This window comes from Symsagittifera roscoffensis, chromosome 3, assembly GCF_963678635.1.
Source record: "Symsagittifera roscoffensis chromosome 3, txSymRosc1.1, whole genome shotgun sequence".
NCBI lineage: Eukaryota > Metazoa > Xenacoelomorpha > Acoela > Convolutidae > Symsagittifera > Symsagittifera roscoffensis.
In genome coordinates, this window is record NC_087064.1 from 58,054,083 (window position 1) to 58,076,278 (window position 22,196).

General features: G+C 35.8%; 1 protein-coding gene across 2 annotated transcripts in view; it reads right to left on the reverse strand.

Annotated features, from left to right (window-relative positions):
- The window catches only part of LOC134841156 (receptor-type tyrosine-protein phosphatase beta-like), a 31,861-nt gene extending 12,151 nt beyond the window's left edge, over positions 1–19,710 (reverse strand). For both annotated transcript variants that reach the window (XM_063856959.1, XM_063856960.1), the window contains exons 1-5: positions 15,961–19,710; positions 15,143–15,396; positions 14,402–14,928; positions 13,161–13,470; positions 12,472–12,570 (exon numbers count right to left, since the gene is read on the reverse strand). In XM_063856959.1, the coding sequence (XP_063713029.1) occupies positions 12,472–12,570; positions 13,161–13,470; positions 14,402–14,928; positions 15,143–15,396; positions 15,961–19,568 (4,798 nt within the window). In that variant the 5' untranslated portion in view covers positions 19,569–19,710. The remainder of the gene's footprint in view (positions 1–12,471; positions 12,571–13,160; positions 13,471–14,401; positions 14,929–15,142; positions 15,397–15,960) is intronic.
- Between the last annotated feature and the right edge of the window lie 2,486 nt (positions 19,711–22,196).

The window sequence follows — 22,196 nt, forward strand, 5'->3', positions numbered from 1 at the left end:
ATAGTGCATACAATCAAATGCCACTAGATGAACAATCACGACGTTTAACACAATTTGTTATCGGAAACCAACAATATGAATTTAACCGCTTATTCTATGGAATATCCATAGGACCAGCAGCATTTTCAGCTTTTATGAGCAAAATTTTTAGACCACTAATACTCAAGAAAAATGCAATCACCTATCTAGACGATGTTTTTATGCAATCACAAACAAAAGACGAGATGTTCAATGTTTTAGAAAAATATCACCAAATACTTCAGAACGAAAATCTGAAGGCAGCACCCGATAAATCACACTTCTTTTTGACAAGAGTTAAATTCTTAGGACATAATATAGAAAGAAAAACAATCATTCCATTAAAATCACGCATTGACGCTATTCAAAAACTTCAACCACCAACAAATAAAAAGAAAATCCAAGAATTTCTTGGAATGTTAAACTTTTTAAGTAAATATGTTTATAAAATGCAATTATATCTACGACCATTTTATAACATCCTTAGACAACAAAATAATTTTGAATGGAACACAGAACATCAAGCACGATTCGAAGAAATAAAGAAACTTTTAACTGAACAAATTTCAAACACAATTCCAGACCCTGATCAACCATTTTATGCAATGTGCGATGCTTCGAACTTTGGCATCGGCGCAGCACTATTACAATCACATAATGGTACAAATAAAATGAACCTGATATCAGCAAATTCCCGATTATTCACTCAAGCAGAGCTACGACTCTCAACTCTAATGAGAGAATGTACAGCCATAATATATACACTGACAGAATATGAATTTCTGATACTTGGATCAAAACATCCCACAGTTCTATTCACAGATCACAAACCAATCATTTTTCTTTTTACACAAAAGTCTAATCCAAACCACCGAGTTTACAGATTTCAATTAATTCTAATGAAATTTCCAAACTTACATATAGTTTGGACTGCAGGAAAAAATCTTGCATTACCAGACACCTTAAGTCGAAATACACCACCTGAATTACTTACACGAAAAACGACAGTTGAAATACCCAAAAACATAAAATTCTACCTTGCAGAAAACGAAACATCACCCCGATTAGAATGCAAATATGCAGTGAAAACTGATATTGAACAATCACAAATAAATAATTTACAACATTTCCCACTTTATTTAGATTGTCAAAATAATCATTATGAAGTTGACCTACTTGGAACATCAACTTTTAAACCAATTCCAAATTCCCAATGGATAAAAAATAACACCCAACAAAAACGAACAAAACAACACCAAACTAAAAAAGACCATTTTCCACTAATAGAAAAAGAAAATTTAACTGATAAAATAAATTTATCAGGACCACAAACAAATGATTCAAAATACACAATAAATCAAGTTTTTGACCTTCATGACCCATTAGATACAATACCCTTATCTAAATTCGAAATTGAAAACATTTTTCTCCCTCCAACAGAAACAATTACAATTTCAACACTAAAACAATACCAAAATCTTGACCCAATAATTCGACAACTAAAATCATGGCACAAATATAAAACTAAACCTGTCAAAGCAGATTCAACCATTCTAGGAAACAAAACACTCCTCCGATACTTTCGTAAATTTAACAACACAACAATTAATGAAACTACAGACCTTTTAGAATACAACTTAAACGAATCCATAGTCCCCTGTCTTCCTTTAAGTATGATTCTCATCGCTTTTAATATTTCACATACACAAAATATTAAAGGACACTCTGGATCAGAAAAAACATATTCAAATTTTATACAAAATTTTTACTTCCCAAATGCACCAATCTGGATAAAAGTACTATGCAATGATTGTATAGTATGTCAACTGAATAAACCTTACCCAAATCAAAAACAAATAGCACAAAAACAAGATTTCAAAGGACAAAGTCTGTACTTTAATCACCGTATCTCATTTGATACTAAAGGCCCAATTTCACCCTCATCAGAAGGAAACTCCTACATTATGGTAATTGTTGACGCATTCACACACTATGTAGCACTTAACCCAGTACCACATTGTAATGCTTATTACGCATATACAACACTTTATGAACACTGGATAGCAAAATTTGGACTACCAGAAATTTTAGTCACAGACAACGGTACAGAATTCATAAATAATGAAATTATAACACTATGTCATTTATACAACATTAAACACAAACCACGTACATCTCATGCACCTTGGACAAACGGCTTAGTCGAAGGTATGAACCGTTCACTACAAGAATATCTTAGATGTATCATCAACGGAAATGATACAAAATATACCGAATGGTCAGCAGATGTAAAATTATTTCCCTTAGCATATAACTCGCAAATTACGACAACACTAGGAATGTCACCATACGAAATGGTTTTTAACCAAAAGCCACGCAAACCAATAATGTTTACAGCAAATTCCCATAAAAACGCACAAGGTTATTGTCAACCAAATAAAGACTCAATTTGTTATAACCTACCTTTACATACACACGATGAAGATCATTTTCATCACCCACAAATTCTTAAATTAGCCTCCGGTACACACACCGAATGGATTTTAAATAGAGATAAGAAACACAATGAAATTTACCAAAAAATAACAAAAAAGTTATTACAAAGACAAAACATAAATGAACAAATCAATTCACGTTTTACACCAGCTTCCGATTTAAAAATTGGAACATTTGTTCTCATACCTAATTTTAATACTCAAAAAGGAATTTCTAAAAAATTACAACCCCTCCGAAAAGGACCATACCAAATAATTGCAAGACCCACTGATGTCACATATAAACTTACCGACCCCAATAAAAAAGAAATCGTTCAGCACCGAAACAACCTATTACCTTACTACCCAAAAGAATACGCACTCCGCGAATTAACCCAATTATATTCCTTCACAGGATTAAAAATAGTTCAAAACGAACCACATCTGAAAAATACAGAACAAAATGATACCTCCACCGAAAATCAAAACACAAAACCAACAGCTACCAAAAACACTACAAAAAATCTAGACCATAAAGAATCCCAAAAGCAAAGAAAAAATAGAAAAATGACAGAACAAATAATACCCCAAGAAGAAATAGACAAATCAGAGCATAGAAAAACAACAAGACTCCGAAATCAACCACGTAAAAACTACAAAATGTTCATCCCCCAATCTAAAATATTAAAGAAAGTAGAATTTAAAAAGTAATTTTAAGACTTTATACTTCACAATCTTGAAACCTCCGTAACATTTTTCATTTCCATTTTTCAAAATAACATGCTCACAAGTACGCAATAATTCTAGTTCAAAATAGACCAATAGGATTCATCCAATCCGCCACTTTCTCTAACTCAAACTAAGAATCAATTAGACGAATAATCTAGAACTCCAGGCACATCTCTAACTATAATTTTACAACCTCCAGGTCAAAAATAAGCAAACCACTCTAACTTGACAACTAAAATAAATATCACCATAATACCGTACCCCTCCCTTATCTAATAACCCAAAGATCAACAATATTTCCCCAACTCAGACCACGAATACCCCCAAAACAAATTTGATAACTTAGCCTAAAGTAACAAAATGAAGATTTTAATTAGCCTAAAGCATAAAAATCTCACCATACCCCGGATCATTTGACAAACAAAAATAAAGAAAAAGACGACCTCCCGATCACCATGAAAATTGCCCCCAACAATTTTTTACAAAACTCAACCCACTTGTCAAAAAACTAATAAATAATCCGACCACACTAGAAAATCGCCTCAAACAGCAAAAAATAATCGACCAAGAGATCATTTCTTAAATGCTCTTCTCTCAAACAGTTACTCAAATACTTATAAATTTTAAACATTTTTTTTCAATACTTGAAGCCTTTATAATATTTCTTTTTGATATACTTGAATCTTTTCTAATAATCCTAATCATTTTTTGTAACATTTTTTTAATTTTCTACACTACTCTTGAACTATTCCTCCAACTTTCCAAAACCCTTGAATATATCCACAGGTACGATTTCAACAACTTGTCTAAATGATACGAACAATTTTCAGTAGAACTGATATTTTTTTATTGTTTGTAATTTTCATAACATTTTTATCATCCCTCATTTTGACCATATGTAAATGTATAAAGAAAGCAATCATCACATTTGCCCTAGCAACAATTTTCCTAATTATTTTTTCGGAAGAATATTATAATAAACACAAATTTTCTCACTAAAGTAATAATTCAAAAAACTATCAAAAATTGCTACCCAACAGTCACAAAGTCAGTCTTCACCGACATCATCCCAAGATAACCCAACACCACCTTCAACTACTCAAAATCCTCAAACAACTACACGAATTTCTTTTCAAGATAATCCATACACTTTTGAAGAACGGCACGCTCGTTTATCTGAACCACTAGAACCAGTTCAACGACAAGCATCTCTAAGTGAACCAACATATAATCTTTACCCAACACTACCACAAGAACTAAGTAGAATACGAAACCTTAGTCAAAACCAAAACACAACAGAAATAAATAGACAAATTATACATCCTCGACGAAATAGAAATTTACAAACTCCCCGAGTTCATTTCGAAATACCTCAATCACCATCACAAACCACTCCAGAAAACACCACTGGTACCACACCAGAAACTCCTACACTTTTTTCACAACGAAGCACTTCAAGTCTACCCTCAGATTACTTAGGTTCAACACCAACATCTGAACAAGCACGAGAAAATCCTTTTAATCCCCCAAACCTAACATCACGACTACCATATTGGACTACACATTCATTCACACAAGGTGAACCAAATTTAGTCAATGACCCCATAGACATCTCTACAGACACAACATCTTCATCACTACCCGAAACATTATCACTCCCATCAACACCATCAATTAGTCAAATCTCACCGCCACCTTTTAACTTAACTTTTCCAAACAATCTCGACGCAAGATACCGAGAACAATCATTAACAAATATTCCTTTAAGATTAGATTGGAATACATTCACAGCACCTCCACCATTATTTGGACAACATCAAGAAAGTAACCGCCTTCATAACTGGGCACTTAATAGATTACAATATCGCCAAGATATTCACAACGATATCCGTGATCACAATATTCAAATACTCCAACAAAACAGTTTACAATTAAAGTTTGAAATCACAGTTAAATTAAACAATATTACACAACATCCCTACCCATTAAACCCACCTAACATAACAGCTCAATCACTACCACCACCGTTTATAACTACTGAAGTAATATATAAATACGACAGATATACCAAAAACACAATTGGTTACATTACATTTTATAACCCATATTCAGGATTATCATACACATGTATATTCTAAAATTATTAAATTTTTTCCAACTCCTTTTTCTAGTAACCTCAAATCAAAACATAAACCCTTCCCCTCGTACAGGACCACAAGATTTATTAGTAACACATTACGATTGCGAAGAAAATGAACAAAAAACACTACACAAATATGCAATAAATCAAGTATCACAATGTGAAACAGAACCACAAGCTATAGAAACCACAAATGTAATAGCAACACTCTATTCAAAAGCCCGAGCAACAACAGTTACAGGTTATAAATTCACAGCGACATTTTCCGAAAAGAAAGTACATTGTTCCCAAGTCTCCAACGGCAACAAAAACCGACTTGACCATGAATCATTCTATCAAAGTAATATAGAACGTCTTTTACATCTCAATCCCGACGATTGTAAGAATGAATTACTTAGACTAAACATCACACAAAATAAAAACTCCGCAAGAAAGTTAGTTAACTTTCAAGTTTTTTCCGACTCCGTACATCAATCACAACTTGAAAGACACCAAGGACATATAAAACTAGACGACAAATACCCGTATAACGGCGCACACGGACGATTAACCTATTACCTACATGATAAACATTGGATACCACACATTGGTATAAATAACCCATCAAACTGCAAAGCAGACACGAAAAATAAAGGATACCAAGAAATAATGTTTTTCGATTGGAAAATACAACTCGAAAAAATACAACTCACACGAGATTTATCTGATAATACAATGATCTATCAAGGAATCCGACTACCTTGTAAAAATGATCAAGGATATTGCGACCCTACAACAAGAACACAAGCAACAATTGTTTGGTTCCCCGAAGATACATGTACAACATTTCAAGTAGCAAAAATACACGCTCGTATGATAAAATTTCACGAAAAATATTTCATACAATCAATTCCTTATGAACAAGTCCATCCATCACGAAAACGAAGTTCTAATTTTAGAAACATTGACAATATAGAAAATAAATTGACACGTTTTCAAATATATCAAGAAACAGAACTTGCATGTAAATACAGGAATCCACTTCACAAAACACAATACTCTGAAATATTAGTTGAATACGAAAAAGGATTCGACATGACCACTGGAAAAATAAAAATTGACCCATATGCCACAGGTCATCCTCCAAACGAAGGAACATCCTATATACCAGTTAATTTTGAAAAAAGCAACGGACAACCTGGTGGACATCTAAAACCTTATGACACCAGAAGCACACGCTTACAAGAATTATCACTAATGAATACTACATATTTCGGTAATATCCACTATGATATTCATTTGGATATGAAACTAGACTATACAATTAGCCGCATTTTTCAAGAAATGTCACTCTCCGAATTAGAAACACTACACCAACTATGCGAATTAGAAAGAACACAAATATTACAATCACTTGCACTAGCAGTATTAAAAATACCCTATGCAGGATACTTATTATCAGGAAATAGATCAAATTTTTTAGACTACGAAGGAAACATCTTATGGTTTTATACTTGTACTAAAAAAGTATCACCACTATACGTTTTTGAAGATAAACGTTGTTATAAAAGAATCCCTATCTTTTATAAGAATAAAGTACATTTCGTGGATACACTTTCACGAAGAACCTATTTCTGGGATACCGCAGTCCCATGTGGATCAGAAAATAGCCACAATGTAGTACAACTAAACCCTGATGAAAATAAATATTATCTTCTCACTCCATATCCCACATTAATGCAATCACTCAAAAAATTTTCACCAGAAAGCATTCGCGCTATTGCTCGAAACCCAAATATAGACTTACAATCAATAGGAATATATTCAAAATCAGACATTCAACATCACATTAGAACACAACAATTCCAAGAATTATTAACACAAATGGACACTATACAAAGACAATCAATAGACCAAAATTTACGCAAACTTGCAGAAACCGCAGGTTTTGCCGATATCTACACACAAGACTATAGCGGATATTTTAAAGACATTAAAGATTATATATATATCTAAACGGCGAAAAATACCGTCCCCAAGATATATCACCAATCAACATTTTTAGTTTTGTTACACTCAAGAATGAAATCCTTGATTTTCTAGGATGGCCCTACTACATCTTAGAAAAATTGACTATTTTATACGCAATGTTTAACTTTATTGGATTTCTTTTCTCACTTTTGAAAGGAATCTACAACACATGTGCTATACACACACAAGTAAACAGACAAGCAAGCGTAGCACGCATACTCTTTGCAGGATTTTTCGGAATTTTCTCTACATCTATAAACAAAATTCTTTTAGACGCACAAATAAAAGAATATAACACAAAAATAGCAACACGACAAAATACATACGACGAAGAACATAACAATGTCGACACACAGCCAACGGCACCACAATTACCACCCCTACCACATAACCATCCACTATCCCTAGCCCCACGAAATTTTCGAAATTTAGCAATCACACATAATCCAAATTTTCGACTCAATACATCGCAAAGTCCCGTCCAACATATAATGACACATCAATCACAAGATGATAATACTTATGAACAAATTATTGAACAGCCCCATACCACCGCTTTTCAATCTCAAAATAATAATTTTTTTAGCCCACGATGAGCCGCCAACTTGGATCACTACACCGATCAAATTCCCATCCAACCAATCTTACCTCCCCAATCCCAATAATACCACTTTTTGCTTTTCCGCCACCCGATTTTCCATCTAGCAATGTAACATCAGGCATGAATTCCGACACTAACTCACATATTTCAGTTTTATACTCCATCTCACAGCTAAATAACCCGAATATTGAAACCCCGATGAATTTGCCGACTCAGAACCCTCACCATCCAATAATTTTCATAACCCTTCTAATTTTTCTCAACCTCCTTTTCAACCCATATTGTCAAATAACCCTGACCCAATCACCCCCACACCTTCTTATGCTTCCCAAGTTACCCCAACCTACTCCTCATACCATTCTGACCATTCCTCTCATTCTCCAGACACCCCCCGAATCTCCCCAGAGCTAGATAATTTTATTACCCTCCAACAACAACCCTACCACCTTAACACCCCGACCATAAACCAGATCTCCTCCACTACAAATTCCTCCAATCCCCCTACACCCTCTTCAAATTATACTGAATCATTAACACCATCATCCACATCCACTATATCTTCACTCAACACTAATAGAGCTTACCGCACTTTTAAAAGAAAGTTCCCCAACCATCCTTTCCCAACAAAACCAGGAACAGCCCGTGAATACATCAACCACCCCCAGCATACTAACACTAAAGAATTTTTAGCTATCACTTTACCCTCATTTCCACAATACACCTTAAACACCCCTCACGACGCTAACGAAACACGCAACTATGTAGATGAATACGTTTTAATGCCCACTCTCTCTTGGACCTCATACTATCATTTCACTAACCCTCTTTGCTTACCTTTATCCAGCACTTCCATCGATATAGAACGAAACAAAGACATGCTATATCGACTAACTACACCACTAACCGCTAGACAGTTTACTTACGTTGGATATAAAAAATCACTAAAAATACACACTGCACCAAGAGCTAATGAATATACACTAGAATACTACGATCACAACATCATCAGACCTAACCAAGATCAATTCTTAGACGACGATCGCTTCGCTAATCCACAAATCACCGAGAAATTTTTCATCAAGACACCATATGTATTTACACTAAACATCTTCGACCGAAAGTTTGATCACATTATTTCAGAAGCACTAACAAGCACACAAGCATACGAAAGTTTTAAAGAACGCTTCCAAATCTTTTCACTAACCTTTCATTTCCACCACACGAAAGAGATTTGCACTGCTCACATGATATTATGTTGCGCACTAAACAAACACATACATACAGTTACTATCGTTTCATCCAAAATCACTTTGACCTCCACACACCCTCTAGACAACCACACCATCGTTTTCAATTCATCAATTCAAAATACACTTCACCGTATTTCCTAAATTTCACATATTGTATTAAAGACACTAACCTCCATGGTATTCTTCGTAACTATGACCCCATAACCCAAATGTACATTTTCTGCCCCATCACCAAGACCTTCAACGCCGAAGAATCCCGACCCTTCCTTATCCCGCACGAGTTTGTACAGCCTATAGAAATCCCAATTTTAGAATTCATCCACAACACTAAATTTAATCACAAATTATATAACTTAATCCAAAACACACCTTATGAGTTTGCAGTAGGCACTGAAGAACTAACCACTATTAAGGCACTTCAATTGCTTTGGCCACTGCTTCAGACTAAAAATATCATCCGCATTTTAGCTAAACTACTAACAACTTCAGAACTAATTCACGACATCTTCCCCCACGGTTTTTTCCCCGACGACTAACAGGTAAGTATGAATTAAGTAAATATTACTAACTAATTACAGTATTAAAAACTCACCATTCTTTATTCATGTTTTCCTTAGATTTTTAGCTTTCATCCGACAATCACCTACAAAAACCACAAAAGAAACAATAAAAATCACAATTTTCATCAAACAATTTTAAAATTCTATTAATCTCTTACACTGATAAATTTCTAAATTTAATATCAATGCAGTAAATTCATCTATAATATTTTCCCCCAAAGCAGTAAATCTAATTATGATGAAAATTTGTATCTTAATATTCCCCCATGACTAGCAGTAAATTTCTAAATTCTATGTAGTAAATTAAATAAATGCAAATGCAGTACTAACCTTTTGATATTTTCATTCATTCGCACAGAAATTCTATCCACACTCGCACAGCTCGCCCACGAAGAATTGTTTAAAATAATGAATTTCAGTTTCAAGTTTTCACACTTAACAACTCTAACATAAAATAACATGTTTCAAATTTTCCTTTAACCCGGTTGGAAAGGAATCATATACTAAACAAAACTAACCAACGCAGCTCACTAAACACCACAAATCATAGAATAACAGCATGACTTAGAAAAGGAAACCAACGGTACCCAAACCGGATTAACCCAGTTTAAAACTGGATAATTTATTCTTTTGAAGACTATTACAAAGTCTTAGAAAGAAATAATAAAACACAAAAAAGTCGAAAGACAAACCCATACCACAAACAATTTGCTTTTTGGAAAAAGTACATAACCAACAAGACATAAGTAAGACCACAACAAACCCAACATAAAACGTTGTCACATAAAAGGACCTCTCACAAAAACCGCATGAAATCATACTCCCACTCCTGGCCTAACCCACCAGGAAGGACGTCCTGAGCATGCTCTATAGCCGGCCTAACCCACCGCGCTACATCCACGCTTTGTGACCACACCCTTATTTTTAATAAGAGCTACTCAAGGGTGAGTAACTCTTCAAAATAACCGAACTAAAACAAAAAGCTTTTGTGAAAACAACTAACTAAAATCATTATTAAAAAATATTAAACTAATAAAAGTTTTATAAAATGTAAAATCACACGATGCAATATATAGATCAGAATACAACACCAAGGACGAACATCAAAAGACAAGACGACCCCACTACACTCGAGAGAGAATGACCAACTACAATCGATATGCCGCTCACAACCACAACTCAAAGGATTTAGAGTACGACTTGACTTCGCAGAAAAGGACTTCATTGAACTAGACCAATGACCACCTCGATGTTCAAGTATACGTACAGATCCGAGTAACCAGGCATCCCCTCCACGCACAATCTCCACGCCATTCCCAAGCTAGATCAGACACAAAAGAAGTTCTCCACGAAGAACAGAAAAACCTGACATAGCCAACCATTCTGAAATCAGATTTGAGTTTGTTGCGAAGACTTAGTCGTTGTCACAAGAAGAACACAACGTCTTATGTCTCTAACTCCAGCTTCCTGGAACTTCCTTAACAAAAAGGAAACAGAAGAAATATGATGTTCGCCCAATACCAACGTCCATCATCCATCCTTCGAATTGCAGAAGAACTATTCTAAAAAACTCTGTAAAACCCGGATGGGTGGAACCTGATCTAAACTATATTTTATGATTGGATAAATTAAATGTTTTACCAATATAAAGTATTTAATATTAACCAATCATGATCCATCTAACTAACAACCCACTTATTTGTAAGTGCTGAAGTTACTTGTAATTTCAGCACCAGAGAGATTTGAATTTAACTTAGAAATTAGTTGGACTCTCCCGAGCACTTCAGCAGCCGCAATAAACCAGTATACCCTAGATCTATTGAGCCTAGCAGAGACTAGTTAAACAACCTGAGACTAGATAGTATAAGAGTAAGATTAGGATCGGTATTAGACTAAGAAGTTGCACGAATCTATCCGGCCGAAAATAAGATAGCGTGACGAGCAGACGGTGTACCCTATCCGAAATTACTCTATGAGTTATACACCCAAGTCCTAACTCAATTTTTTGGAATTTAAAATTCGCAATTTTTTCCATCTCATCTGTTTGAAACAAAAGGCCAAATTTCATGAAAAAACGAAGGAATGGATTCCTTTAGAAGGAATGGACCCCTTTTAATACTATAAGAGGACATCTTCTCTTGCTGACCGGCCCTAAAAACTCAAAAGGCGCCAAAATATACTAATGTTAAATGGGACCGCGCGCCAAAAAACGCAATTATCATCCAAAAAGTGCCTAAAAACGCTTCCCCTGTTTTTCAAAATTCGCGTGCAGTGCAGAAAATTTGGCTAAAATAGTGTCTTCATTTTGATTTGGGGGTGCTTGGATATCAATTTGGTTGAGCTTAAAAAAGGTCGATACAGTTTTCAATTTTCTTTAAAATTCTTCTTCGAAAAAATTCTAGATCAGCCAGTGTACAAAACATCCACTTTTTCCGAAGTTATCGCTAACAGATTTCAAAACATATAATGTATGCCAAAACTTTTGCCGCTGGATTTTTGAAGGGCCTTATTTAAATAGATGAGTTTGTGCGATCCCTCGGATGTAATATTTGCTGTTTCAAACATCCTTGATGAAATACATTTTTTGGAATTTAAAATTCGCAATTTTTTCCATCTCATCTGTTTGAAACAAAAGGCCAATTTTCATGAAAAAACGAAGGAATGGATTCCTTTAGAGTTCCAGGTGTACCTTCAATTCTGACCAGCCTTGGGTCGAAGGGCACGATATCTTTGTAGCGGTTCTTGCTCTGATTCTCCGGCCAGATGCCAATCTGACGGGGGATCCCAGCTGAAAAAAAGCACACTCTTACTAGATCATCAAGTGACAAAGTCTCCGACTCTCAATACAAAGGTTGGGGGTTCCAGGCCAACCGTGCTCCGCGCTCGTTGCTTGAAGTCCCCAAGCAGGGGAAAAACCGGAAAAAATGCCCAGTATTCTTAAGCAGAGCTACAACCGCGGTTCTCCGCAATGAGTTGAACAAAGTTTTGCTGCCCTATGCCTTCGTGCAGATGAATTGCTCCAATTTAGCAACAACCAGATTACCGGACTATGAGAAAAGATGAAACAAAGTTAATGTTTTTGTATTACGCTTAGTTTGGTAACGCTTTCTGTAATGCTTTTTAATTCCAAACTCATTGAGCTTTTCATACAACACACGTTAAAAACAAAAATAACATTTCTTAAAAGGCTTAAAAAGCTTCGGAAAAAAAAATTTTTTTTTCATAAGTTTTTTGAACCAATGAGCCAAAATGCCGTGAAAAGTTACAGTGGTTATTGTTATACATGACGATAGCACTTTTGTACCTGATTCATTATTTTGCATCATTCTTATCAACGTATTTTGTCTTAAATTGTGACGAATTACAACAAACACTCACGTTCTCTCATTTCGTATTGAACCTCGAGGAACTCCCGGACGAAACCTGCGTTGTCATTACTCGCCAGTCGCTCACACTCGTCTCTGAACTGGTCCAGTTGAATCGGTTTTCTGAATTTGACCAGCAATTCATCCGGTTTGAGTCTACGACAAGTAGGGTTAGGTACAGAGAAGGGATCAAGACTGGGATCATGTGTGTCATCTTTCTTTTTGTTAACGTTCCTCCATATGAAGAATGTGACTAGAAGGACAATCAGCAGAAGAAGCAGCAAAGCAATCAGTATGCCCACAATTGCTCCCGCTGTCAAACCCTGCAAAAGACGAACTCCTTGGAAATTCATGAAAGAAAGAAAAGAGAGTAATTTATTCGATCACTCATCAGGCCTTAAATTGACACATTAAACATGTAGATTTTTTTTGAAACTGATTTTATTTTTTTAAACTGATTTTCTTTTTTTTTCGAAAGTGGTTTTCTTAAAACTGATTTTCTGATCTCTCCTGAAATGTCAAAAAGTTCGTTCGTCCAGGTGAATTTCTTAAAATTGAACCAAAAAGACGTTTTGATCCATTTTTGGATGGATTTGACTAAAATTATGCAAGTTCAGCGCTTGTTTTTCCCTCAAAATCTGGTGCCTAAAACTTAACCAGGTCGTAGGATACAGGGAACAAGATCATTCAGTCACATGACCCAGTCCCGTTTGGTTAATCTTATGATGACACTACCTTGAAATAAGCACTCGCTATGAGCATCGGTACTTTTTAAACTTATACTTTATTTATTATCTATTTTTTTTGAGGGAGAGGGCGGCATGTTAATGTGTAAACAGACAAAGGCGACCAAGAGTGCCGAAGTGCAAGAGTGCCGAAAATAGCACTAAGCGAAAAATGGTGACGCTTCATGTTTTTATTCATGTTCTCTCCTTGCTTCGGATGTTTTGTCTTCTGATTCTGATTGCTGCTAATATAGACAGTTGCTTTAAGACTTTTGCTTTTTGGCATTTGTGAAAGTCATTTTCTAACAAAAAAATTGTGACACTCTTTTTTTATTTTTGGCACTCATGTACTGAACCGTACAGACAAGACATAGTGATAATTTAAACGTTTTCATAATACCACGTTCCTCTGAACTGCTAGAAAAAAATCAACATTTGAAATTAATGCAGAAGTGGACACTCTGAATACCTACATGATGGTTTAATTTTAAAAGGTTTGAACTCTTATAATAATTTTTTTGAAACTCACGTTTCCATCGGCCGTCTTGTATGAGCCAGCTTCGAATATTTTGAAAGTCTTCTCATCTGCGTAGGCTCTGAGAAAGATTTCATACATCGTTCCGGATTGCAACTCTTTGTTACAGTAGACAGTCGAGTTGTCATTACAACCTTCGTTAGATCCCAAAGTGAACTCCCACGTAGCTTGCTCTGCACTTCTTGGCTCGCGTCCCATTCTCGGAACTTTAGGGCACTCATCGGTGGGGTAAAATTGATCACTCGCAATGTAAGGTCCGACTCCGTTTTCTGTGGCCGCAATTTCGAAAAACTCGACTGGGTTCACGGCGTTGTCTTGTTGGCTGAGATTATTCGGTGGAGATTGAAAAAGGTCACATGGGAACTTCAGCGTCAACGAAGTTTTATTACGTGAAGATAAAAAGTCGAGATCTTCGGTATTTTTGTATTCGGTGTTTATTTCCGGCTCACTTTCAATTGGTCGGTTGGCCCATTGCCATGTTTTCAGACCCGGCACGTCGTTATAAGCGTAATATTCAACATCTGTAAAAACATAATTAAAACAGCATAATTAACACTTCGAGCCGACATTAAACGCCGACAATACTAATTTACTGGAATTGAATTCCTGCGGCACGTTTTGTTGACAAATTTTTAAGACAAGTTTTGTTGTTTTAAATTGATGTTTCAAACTAAAACTTATTCAAAGAATATTACACATAGAACATTTTTCGAAAACATAACTGCGACACTTTACCAATTCGATATCCTTCGGGGACGAAAACAGGGACCTCAGAGGCATCATTCCCCACTGAGAACATCTGTGTTTGAGTGTTATCCAGACGCGATCCAGAATCAGCTCTGCTCCAGTTAACAGTTATGATGTATCCCCGGAGAGGGCCATTTGTCACAACTGGCGGGCGCCAAGTCACACGGAATGAACCGGTTTCCAGGTTTCGAACAATGAATGGGTTCGTCACAACATGTGGTGGCGCATGCTTTGTCTCACACCTGTTTCACGTATGTGAAATTTTTAACCCAATCTTTTTCAGTGTCGATCCTCGAAAAAACGCTGCCATTGAATCATCGAGTTGATGAAACGTAAAATCCACAATTTTGCACAATTTTTAATTGATTTTAAATGTGTATAATTAATTGACAACCAAAACTATTGCAGCGTTTGACAATTAAAAATTTAGCAAAAAAAAACTAATTTAAATAATAGAACAATAAGCAGAATGATCTAGGAGCAGAAAAACAGAAAAAATATAATTTTTATTGATTTACACGGGCTAATTAATGAAACAATTATAAGAATATTTTCAATAATACCAAGAAAATTAAAAAATAATGCATGAATTCAATGATTTTTTTTAAAATCTCGATTAAATTACTCAAGATATGCATGAAAAACTTGTTTATTTGTTAATATTGACAATTCTTATACTTAATTTACTGAGTAGCTTATAAATTTTTTTTTCTGTTTTTCTGCTCTTGGCCCCATTCTGCTTTCAGACCATTCTGCTTATTGACTGGCCACCTTAAATAATTTATGAAAGAAAAAACGAAGCTCACCTGTGTGTTATTGCGGAGCTCTCAGTAGCATTTGAACTATAGTTGCTAATTGATGATATCGAAAACGAATAATTATGATGCGGTTGTAGTTCAGTAAAAATAAACGATGCACTACCGGTTGCAACTTCATCTTGACTCTCTTGACCATTGAAATCTACCTTGAAGCTGGTCACAATTTGGTCAGCTCGAAGTGTGAATGAACATCTGTCTGATTTGCTCTCTGCATTTTCTACAGTCGGCAAAGCTGGTATTGTGTGAAATATCTCGCTTTCAACTGACACTTGTTTTCCTGTGCTTGTGGTCAAAGTTACTATCATTTGGGATCTTGCTCCTGGTATTAAGTCGTTAATACTGTGCTGGCCAAAAGTTGTTGCAGAGCTACGAATAACTTGCTCCGAGTTGTCTTCAACTTCAAAGTATATCACACGGTAAGTCAAAGCTGTATAAGTGAAAGTCGGTTCATTTCCAAAAGTGGCTACAATTGAAGTGGAAGCAACACTGTTTATTTGTAAACTAAGCGGAATGATGATCATTTGGTATTTAAAGTTGTCCTCGTCAGGATTATTTGCTAGAAGCCACACTTTCGTGCAATATGGTCTTCCTGGGACAACGGCATAGTTAAATTCAAAACTTATATTGTCTGAGATATTTCTATACGTTTTTTGGTTGATCGGATTGGTATAATTTTGACATGAAGTCAGATCCTGGTCGTCAATAAGATAGAGATTCATAATCATTTCGTCATTGAAACTTTGAACGTTTGTTTGAATTCTGACCTTGAAATCCGCTGTAACATCAACGGTGTACATGGGAACATCAATCTTAGTGCGGCACGATAGAGTCTCTGCTTTGCTTCTGAGATTGTTTGAAACCGCCCTAATTGATAGCGTGTACTTGGTTCCATGATCCAAATTAGGATAAGTTTTGGTTGCAGATGCAATTTGATTTTCATTTTGGTTGTCCAGTTTTGTCAAAAAATGATCAACAGTTCCTTCTCGATTCCAGGAAAAAGTGAGGCTATGATTTACCGAATTATTGCATGATAACCCACTCACCTTCGCGGGGTAGAGGTAAACATTCGCTATGCTTTCCGAGCGTTCTTCATAACCTCCTTGATTTGACATCAGCATCAGTTTCAGGCAAATTTCGTCTCCAAAATTGATTCCAGTCACGGTTGTAGGATTGAAAGTAAAGGACTGCTGGCATGGGTTCTGAGAAACAGTAAAGTTTTCTGAGTTCCTGTAATTCCTGTCATTGCAGGGGGCTGATGAATCTTTTTGACCCCAATGTACTTCAGCGTTCGAAACTACCTGAACTATTTGACCCTGATCATCACATGAGATAACTGGAAGGGGTATTTCATTCGAGGTATCTGCTTGAATGTTGCTTAAGTCTGGAGCGTTCAAATTTGTTCTAACGATGAATGTGTTTGACGGATCAGATAAATCATCTTCAACCTTGGTTTGCACTTGAAACGTGTACAACTGACCTGGAGTTAGGCCTGAGTACGCGTACTCAGTGCCTGTTACAATCTTAGCGTCACAAACTGTATTATTTGTACAAGAGACTTGGAAATAGACATTGTTGCTGTTTTCCAAAGAAAAATCCCATTTTAAGTTCACCGTTGATGAGTTTTTAGCATCGCTGCCAAGATTCGAAGGTATGGGAAGATCAGAAGGTGTGCCAATTGCAGTTATTGCATCCGTGATATGGTTGTTGTAGTCAGCTCTTAGACTGAAAGTGTAGTTGATGCCACGACTGAGATTATTCCAAATGTCGCTTCTAAACGCTGTGGAAATATTTCTGTCGCTTCCACAATTTGGTTCACATGATAGAATGAATCGCAAGGCTTCTCCGCCTCCGCTGTTTAAGTAAGTCCAGCTGATATTATATGAGGTTCCCAGCTCACTAGGGGCCACTGTCAAACTTGCAGGGACATCATAAGTGAAAACTGAAAATTCATCTGAGTAGATCGAGTAGAAGTTTTGCAACTGTGTTACAAACTTCGCTCGTATTCTGAAAAAATATTGTTGGCCTGCGTCAAGATTATTAACTTGATAATTCAACCCTGTAGTTTCAAGTGGATTTGTGTCCAAAGGACAGTTGGAAGCAGATGACGGGCAGGAAAGTTCAAACGTCTCAATGTCAGTATCTGAAGTATTCCAAGCAAGCGTGATTGAAGATTCGTTTTTCGTCGAACTAATGAACTCTTCTGGTACTGGAACTGGATTAGTGGATTGATTCCCATCGATTAAGCTTGAGTCGTATCCACCAATTTCCGCTTTCAACTCGACTTGATACTGGGCATTGGGAGTTAGGTTCTCAACGGAGTAACTTCTGGTATTAGCGGAAATATTGTCGTTTCCTACACAACCCGGAGTGATACATATTAAGACAAAGTTGTCCGCGTCTCCTCCGCTGTAATCCCAAGTGACAGTGAAGGAAGTCTTAGTTACATCAGTAAAATTGAGATTCGTAGGAGCAATAACTGCAGTAGTGTTGCATTGAACCAGAAGAATATGATTAATTCCAGTGGTGTTGGAGGTCATGTGGAGTGCAACTTCGAATGAAGTTTCCGGCTCAAGGTCAAGAAACTGAAACGAGGATCCCCCTGTTTGGCTTTGCAGTCCAGTATTCTCTCCGTCTTTCGAAATATTGGCAAAAATTGTAGTCATTCCTGATTCAGGTTTTGGCTCTATTACGAGAGATGTTTCATTCGACGCGCAAGTTGCATTGTTGTTCAAACCCAAAATGTCATTTCTGGCTTCGCATTGAAAAAAAATATCTGCGTCTGAGTAAAACTCGTTTGTGCTTCGAGCTTCCAGTGAATAACTACTGTTAACAGTTTCATTGGCGTACTGGCAACATTGAGACGCAACAGAAGTCATTTGCATTCTGATATTGTGAACTTCACTGGATTTAGATTCTCTTGTAACGATAATCGAGTCCAGGTCTTCATTTGAAGTGACATTACAATCTCCAGGCGTGGTCGAACATTGGTTGTCAGTGTGATATATAACATACTGTACTCCGGTCGAATTATCAGTCACATTCAAATTTACCACAAATTGATAACCTGCTGACAAACCGTCGAAGGCAATCACGCCTGTCTGAGTCGCATTTGAAGAACCATCAGGAGGTGATCGACCAATCAAATCCGTGAAGCTGTGGTTGTTCAAATCAAAGCTAGGGGATAGCAAGGACAGATTGAATTTTGATGAGTTGACCACAGAACAACTCAAGTTGTATGGATTTTCCAGAAGGATTGAGCAGTTTTCCGATGGACCACCATTTTCAGTTATTTGAAGAGTATACGTGTCATTTAAATTTCCCGTTCTCTCGAAAGTAGAATTAGTTGTATTAATGTAACCAGTGACGTTTGAATCCGTGCCAAACAATGAGCCACTTGAGTTTGTTGAAGATGAGTTCCAGTTGATGATCAAACTAACCTGATCGCCTCCCAATGGATCGAGTTGAATTGATATACTTTCTATGTGAGGTGATCCAGTCACATTACACGACGGATTTGAGCCCGTTTGCTCTGATTTTCTGGCTAGAAAAGCCAAAAGCAAAAATAGGTAACTTTTAATGTTTAAAAATAACCACATTTTTATTTGTCGTTAAAGTATTGTACTGAACAGTTTTCAGCCTTTCATTTTAAATCAGAAAAGTAAACTGATTTGGCTGCGGTTTCTTAAAACGATTTGATTATTTTGAGAAAACTAATGATGGTAATATACACTTTTGTACAGTTTCAGACTATTTTAATGGTATTATATAGTCAAACTCTCAATTTGAATTAACGTGCGTTTGTTAATGCCAACTTTTTGTATATATACATGTGCATCTATGACAAGTTGGCAAAATTAGAACGAGTTTTATGCTGGCTTATATAATCATTTTCATAGACTATTTTCTTGGTTTGACGACAAAAAATCATAGTTCTGTTTTTGGACGAAGTTAGTCAGTTTGTCAGTTTGAACAATTATAACTACCTAGTTTTTAGTATCTGTTTTTGAATTTTGCTATTTGCATGATGAGATTCTATGGTGGTAGATTTTTACTGAACAATCGGGCTTAAGAAAAGAGATAGCAACTGACTTTCAAGTAACCCAGATTTTTCTAACCACTATGCTTTGATATAAAAATTCGTAAAAAGAGGAAAAGGTAGTGTTTTAAAGATTGAAAAACTTCAAAACCTTTTGGGCAATAGCATTAACAGTTAGAACAGTTAAAGCAGTGTATCATTATATCATTTTCAATGCTAAAAATTGGACAAAATTGGATTGAACAATTTTACGTTTCCACCCCTAAAAGTAAGAGCCAAATTCAAGCCGTACGGTATTTTTACGTCGCGTTTTTCAATTTTCCCAATTCTCTTTTCTGTTTGCTGTTTTTGCTCTATGTGTATGTTCTTTATCTTGCATCACCTTGTGACCAAACGAGTATGTGGCCGGAAACTCATCCAAAACAAACTTTTCTTGTCTTAATTCAGGCCTTGATTGAGATAGTCATGTTGTTGTAGACCCTCAGCTAGGTTATCTCTTACGTTTCATTTATTTGAAAACAAAATTTGAAAAAAGTATCAAATAGATTAATGACTTTTCTGTCAAACAGTTTTGTGTACAAGCTTATAAATTGTTAGAGAGTTTTTTGTTAAGAAAGATTCAATTTTCAATGAACATTTTTGAGTCTATTTCATTGGGGTCTTTACAGAGGTTCTTCGGCAACCAGAATAACTCTCTGAGCCACGTCGTTTGAATGGCCAAGCAATGCCTTTTTTCATTGAAAGCTTTGTCAAAATTCTTTAAAAACTCATCCATCAAAAGTTTTTAAATTTAGTTATGAATTTTAAGTAATTCCGGCACTAGAATTTCATGGTAATTATTCAATTTTCAAAAACATCAGACATCATATTAACAATTTTAATGAATCATCTTACCCTGAGAAAACCTACAGAGCAAAAGCATAAGTCTTCGATAATACTTATCTATGTATCGTGTCCATTCTATCATTAAATACTTAAATCTGTCACTTGAATTTCATTCTCCCCCAAACCAAAACTAATAAGAAGTTTTTACTTCAGGCACTTTATTAATTATACGTAAAGTAAGAAGTATACTGTGACATTAATCTAATTGACTCCAAAAGCTTTGAAGTTTATGATTTTGCGCTCAAGTTATGCTGATTAATCGAATTAATTGTATATTTTTTTGATGTACTGGGCGTTTTTTTGTTTCCCTAGCAGCATAATCAACAGCAGTAAGATTGATTACATACCAAAAAAAAATAAACTTACAACATCGCAAATGAGCGTGAGACCAACTCCTTGGAGACAATTTCCTTCGGGAAATATATTTTTTGCTCAATTTCTACTTACGAAATTTAGAACCGTTTTCTGGTTTCTCTCACCAATCCTCCGAATAATGTTTGACTAGGTTTCAGAAAATAGCGGATCTTTTCCACACTATTGCAACTTTTTCCCATACTAGGCCGCGACTAAGTTCTCATTTATCACTACTCGTTTCCTAAAAACCGCGACTGCATTACGATTTTTCCTTGATTACAAGTTTCTGCCCTTCTATCGTATTTCAGTCAGCAAACTAACGTCGCACCGGCTATTCAAGTCTGGAACTCAGTCGTGGACATCGACCCGGGAACAGAAAAAAAAACTACATAAGAGTTTATTAACTATCAGTTCTCTAAAACCAATTCAACACCCCACCATCACAAGAAAAACTGTGGTTTTTTGGATTTTTTCGATAGACAGATACTTTCGACCGGGAAACATTGAGTGGCTTGCGCAGCAACTGAAGGGTCCGTTCTGAGCAATTGTTACATACCAAAACTTAAGATGGCTTAAATATGCAGTTAGTAACCCATAAATTGAGGTTTGTTCTTGAGAAAGTAGAACTATAAAAAACGTAACTGAATTATTCTTCACTTCTGTCACTTTGTGGCAAAGGTTAGTTGTCATGAATGAAGCTCCATCATATTAATTGTTCATCATCACATAGTTTCAAGGATAAAAGTTATTTTTCCTCAAAATTATTCTTTCAAAATAAATTTTTTTGAAGAGCGCACACTTAAAAAGTTGTTGAACGAGCATTTTTGTTCGTTTTAGCGATACTTCAGCAAAATCAACAAACATTTTCCCCTAATTTTCTTTATCGAGTTGTGAAAAAGCGAGAGAAAATTAAGTTACCTTTGGGAGAAAGTGCAAAAATATTTAACAA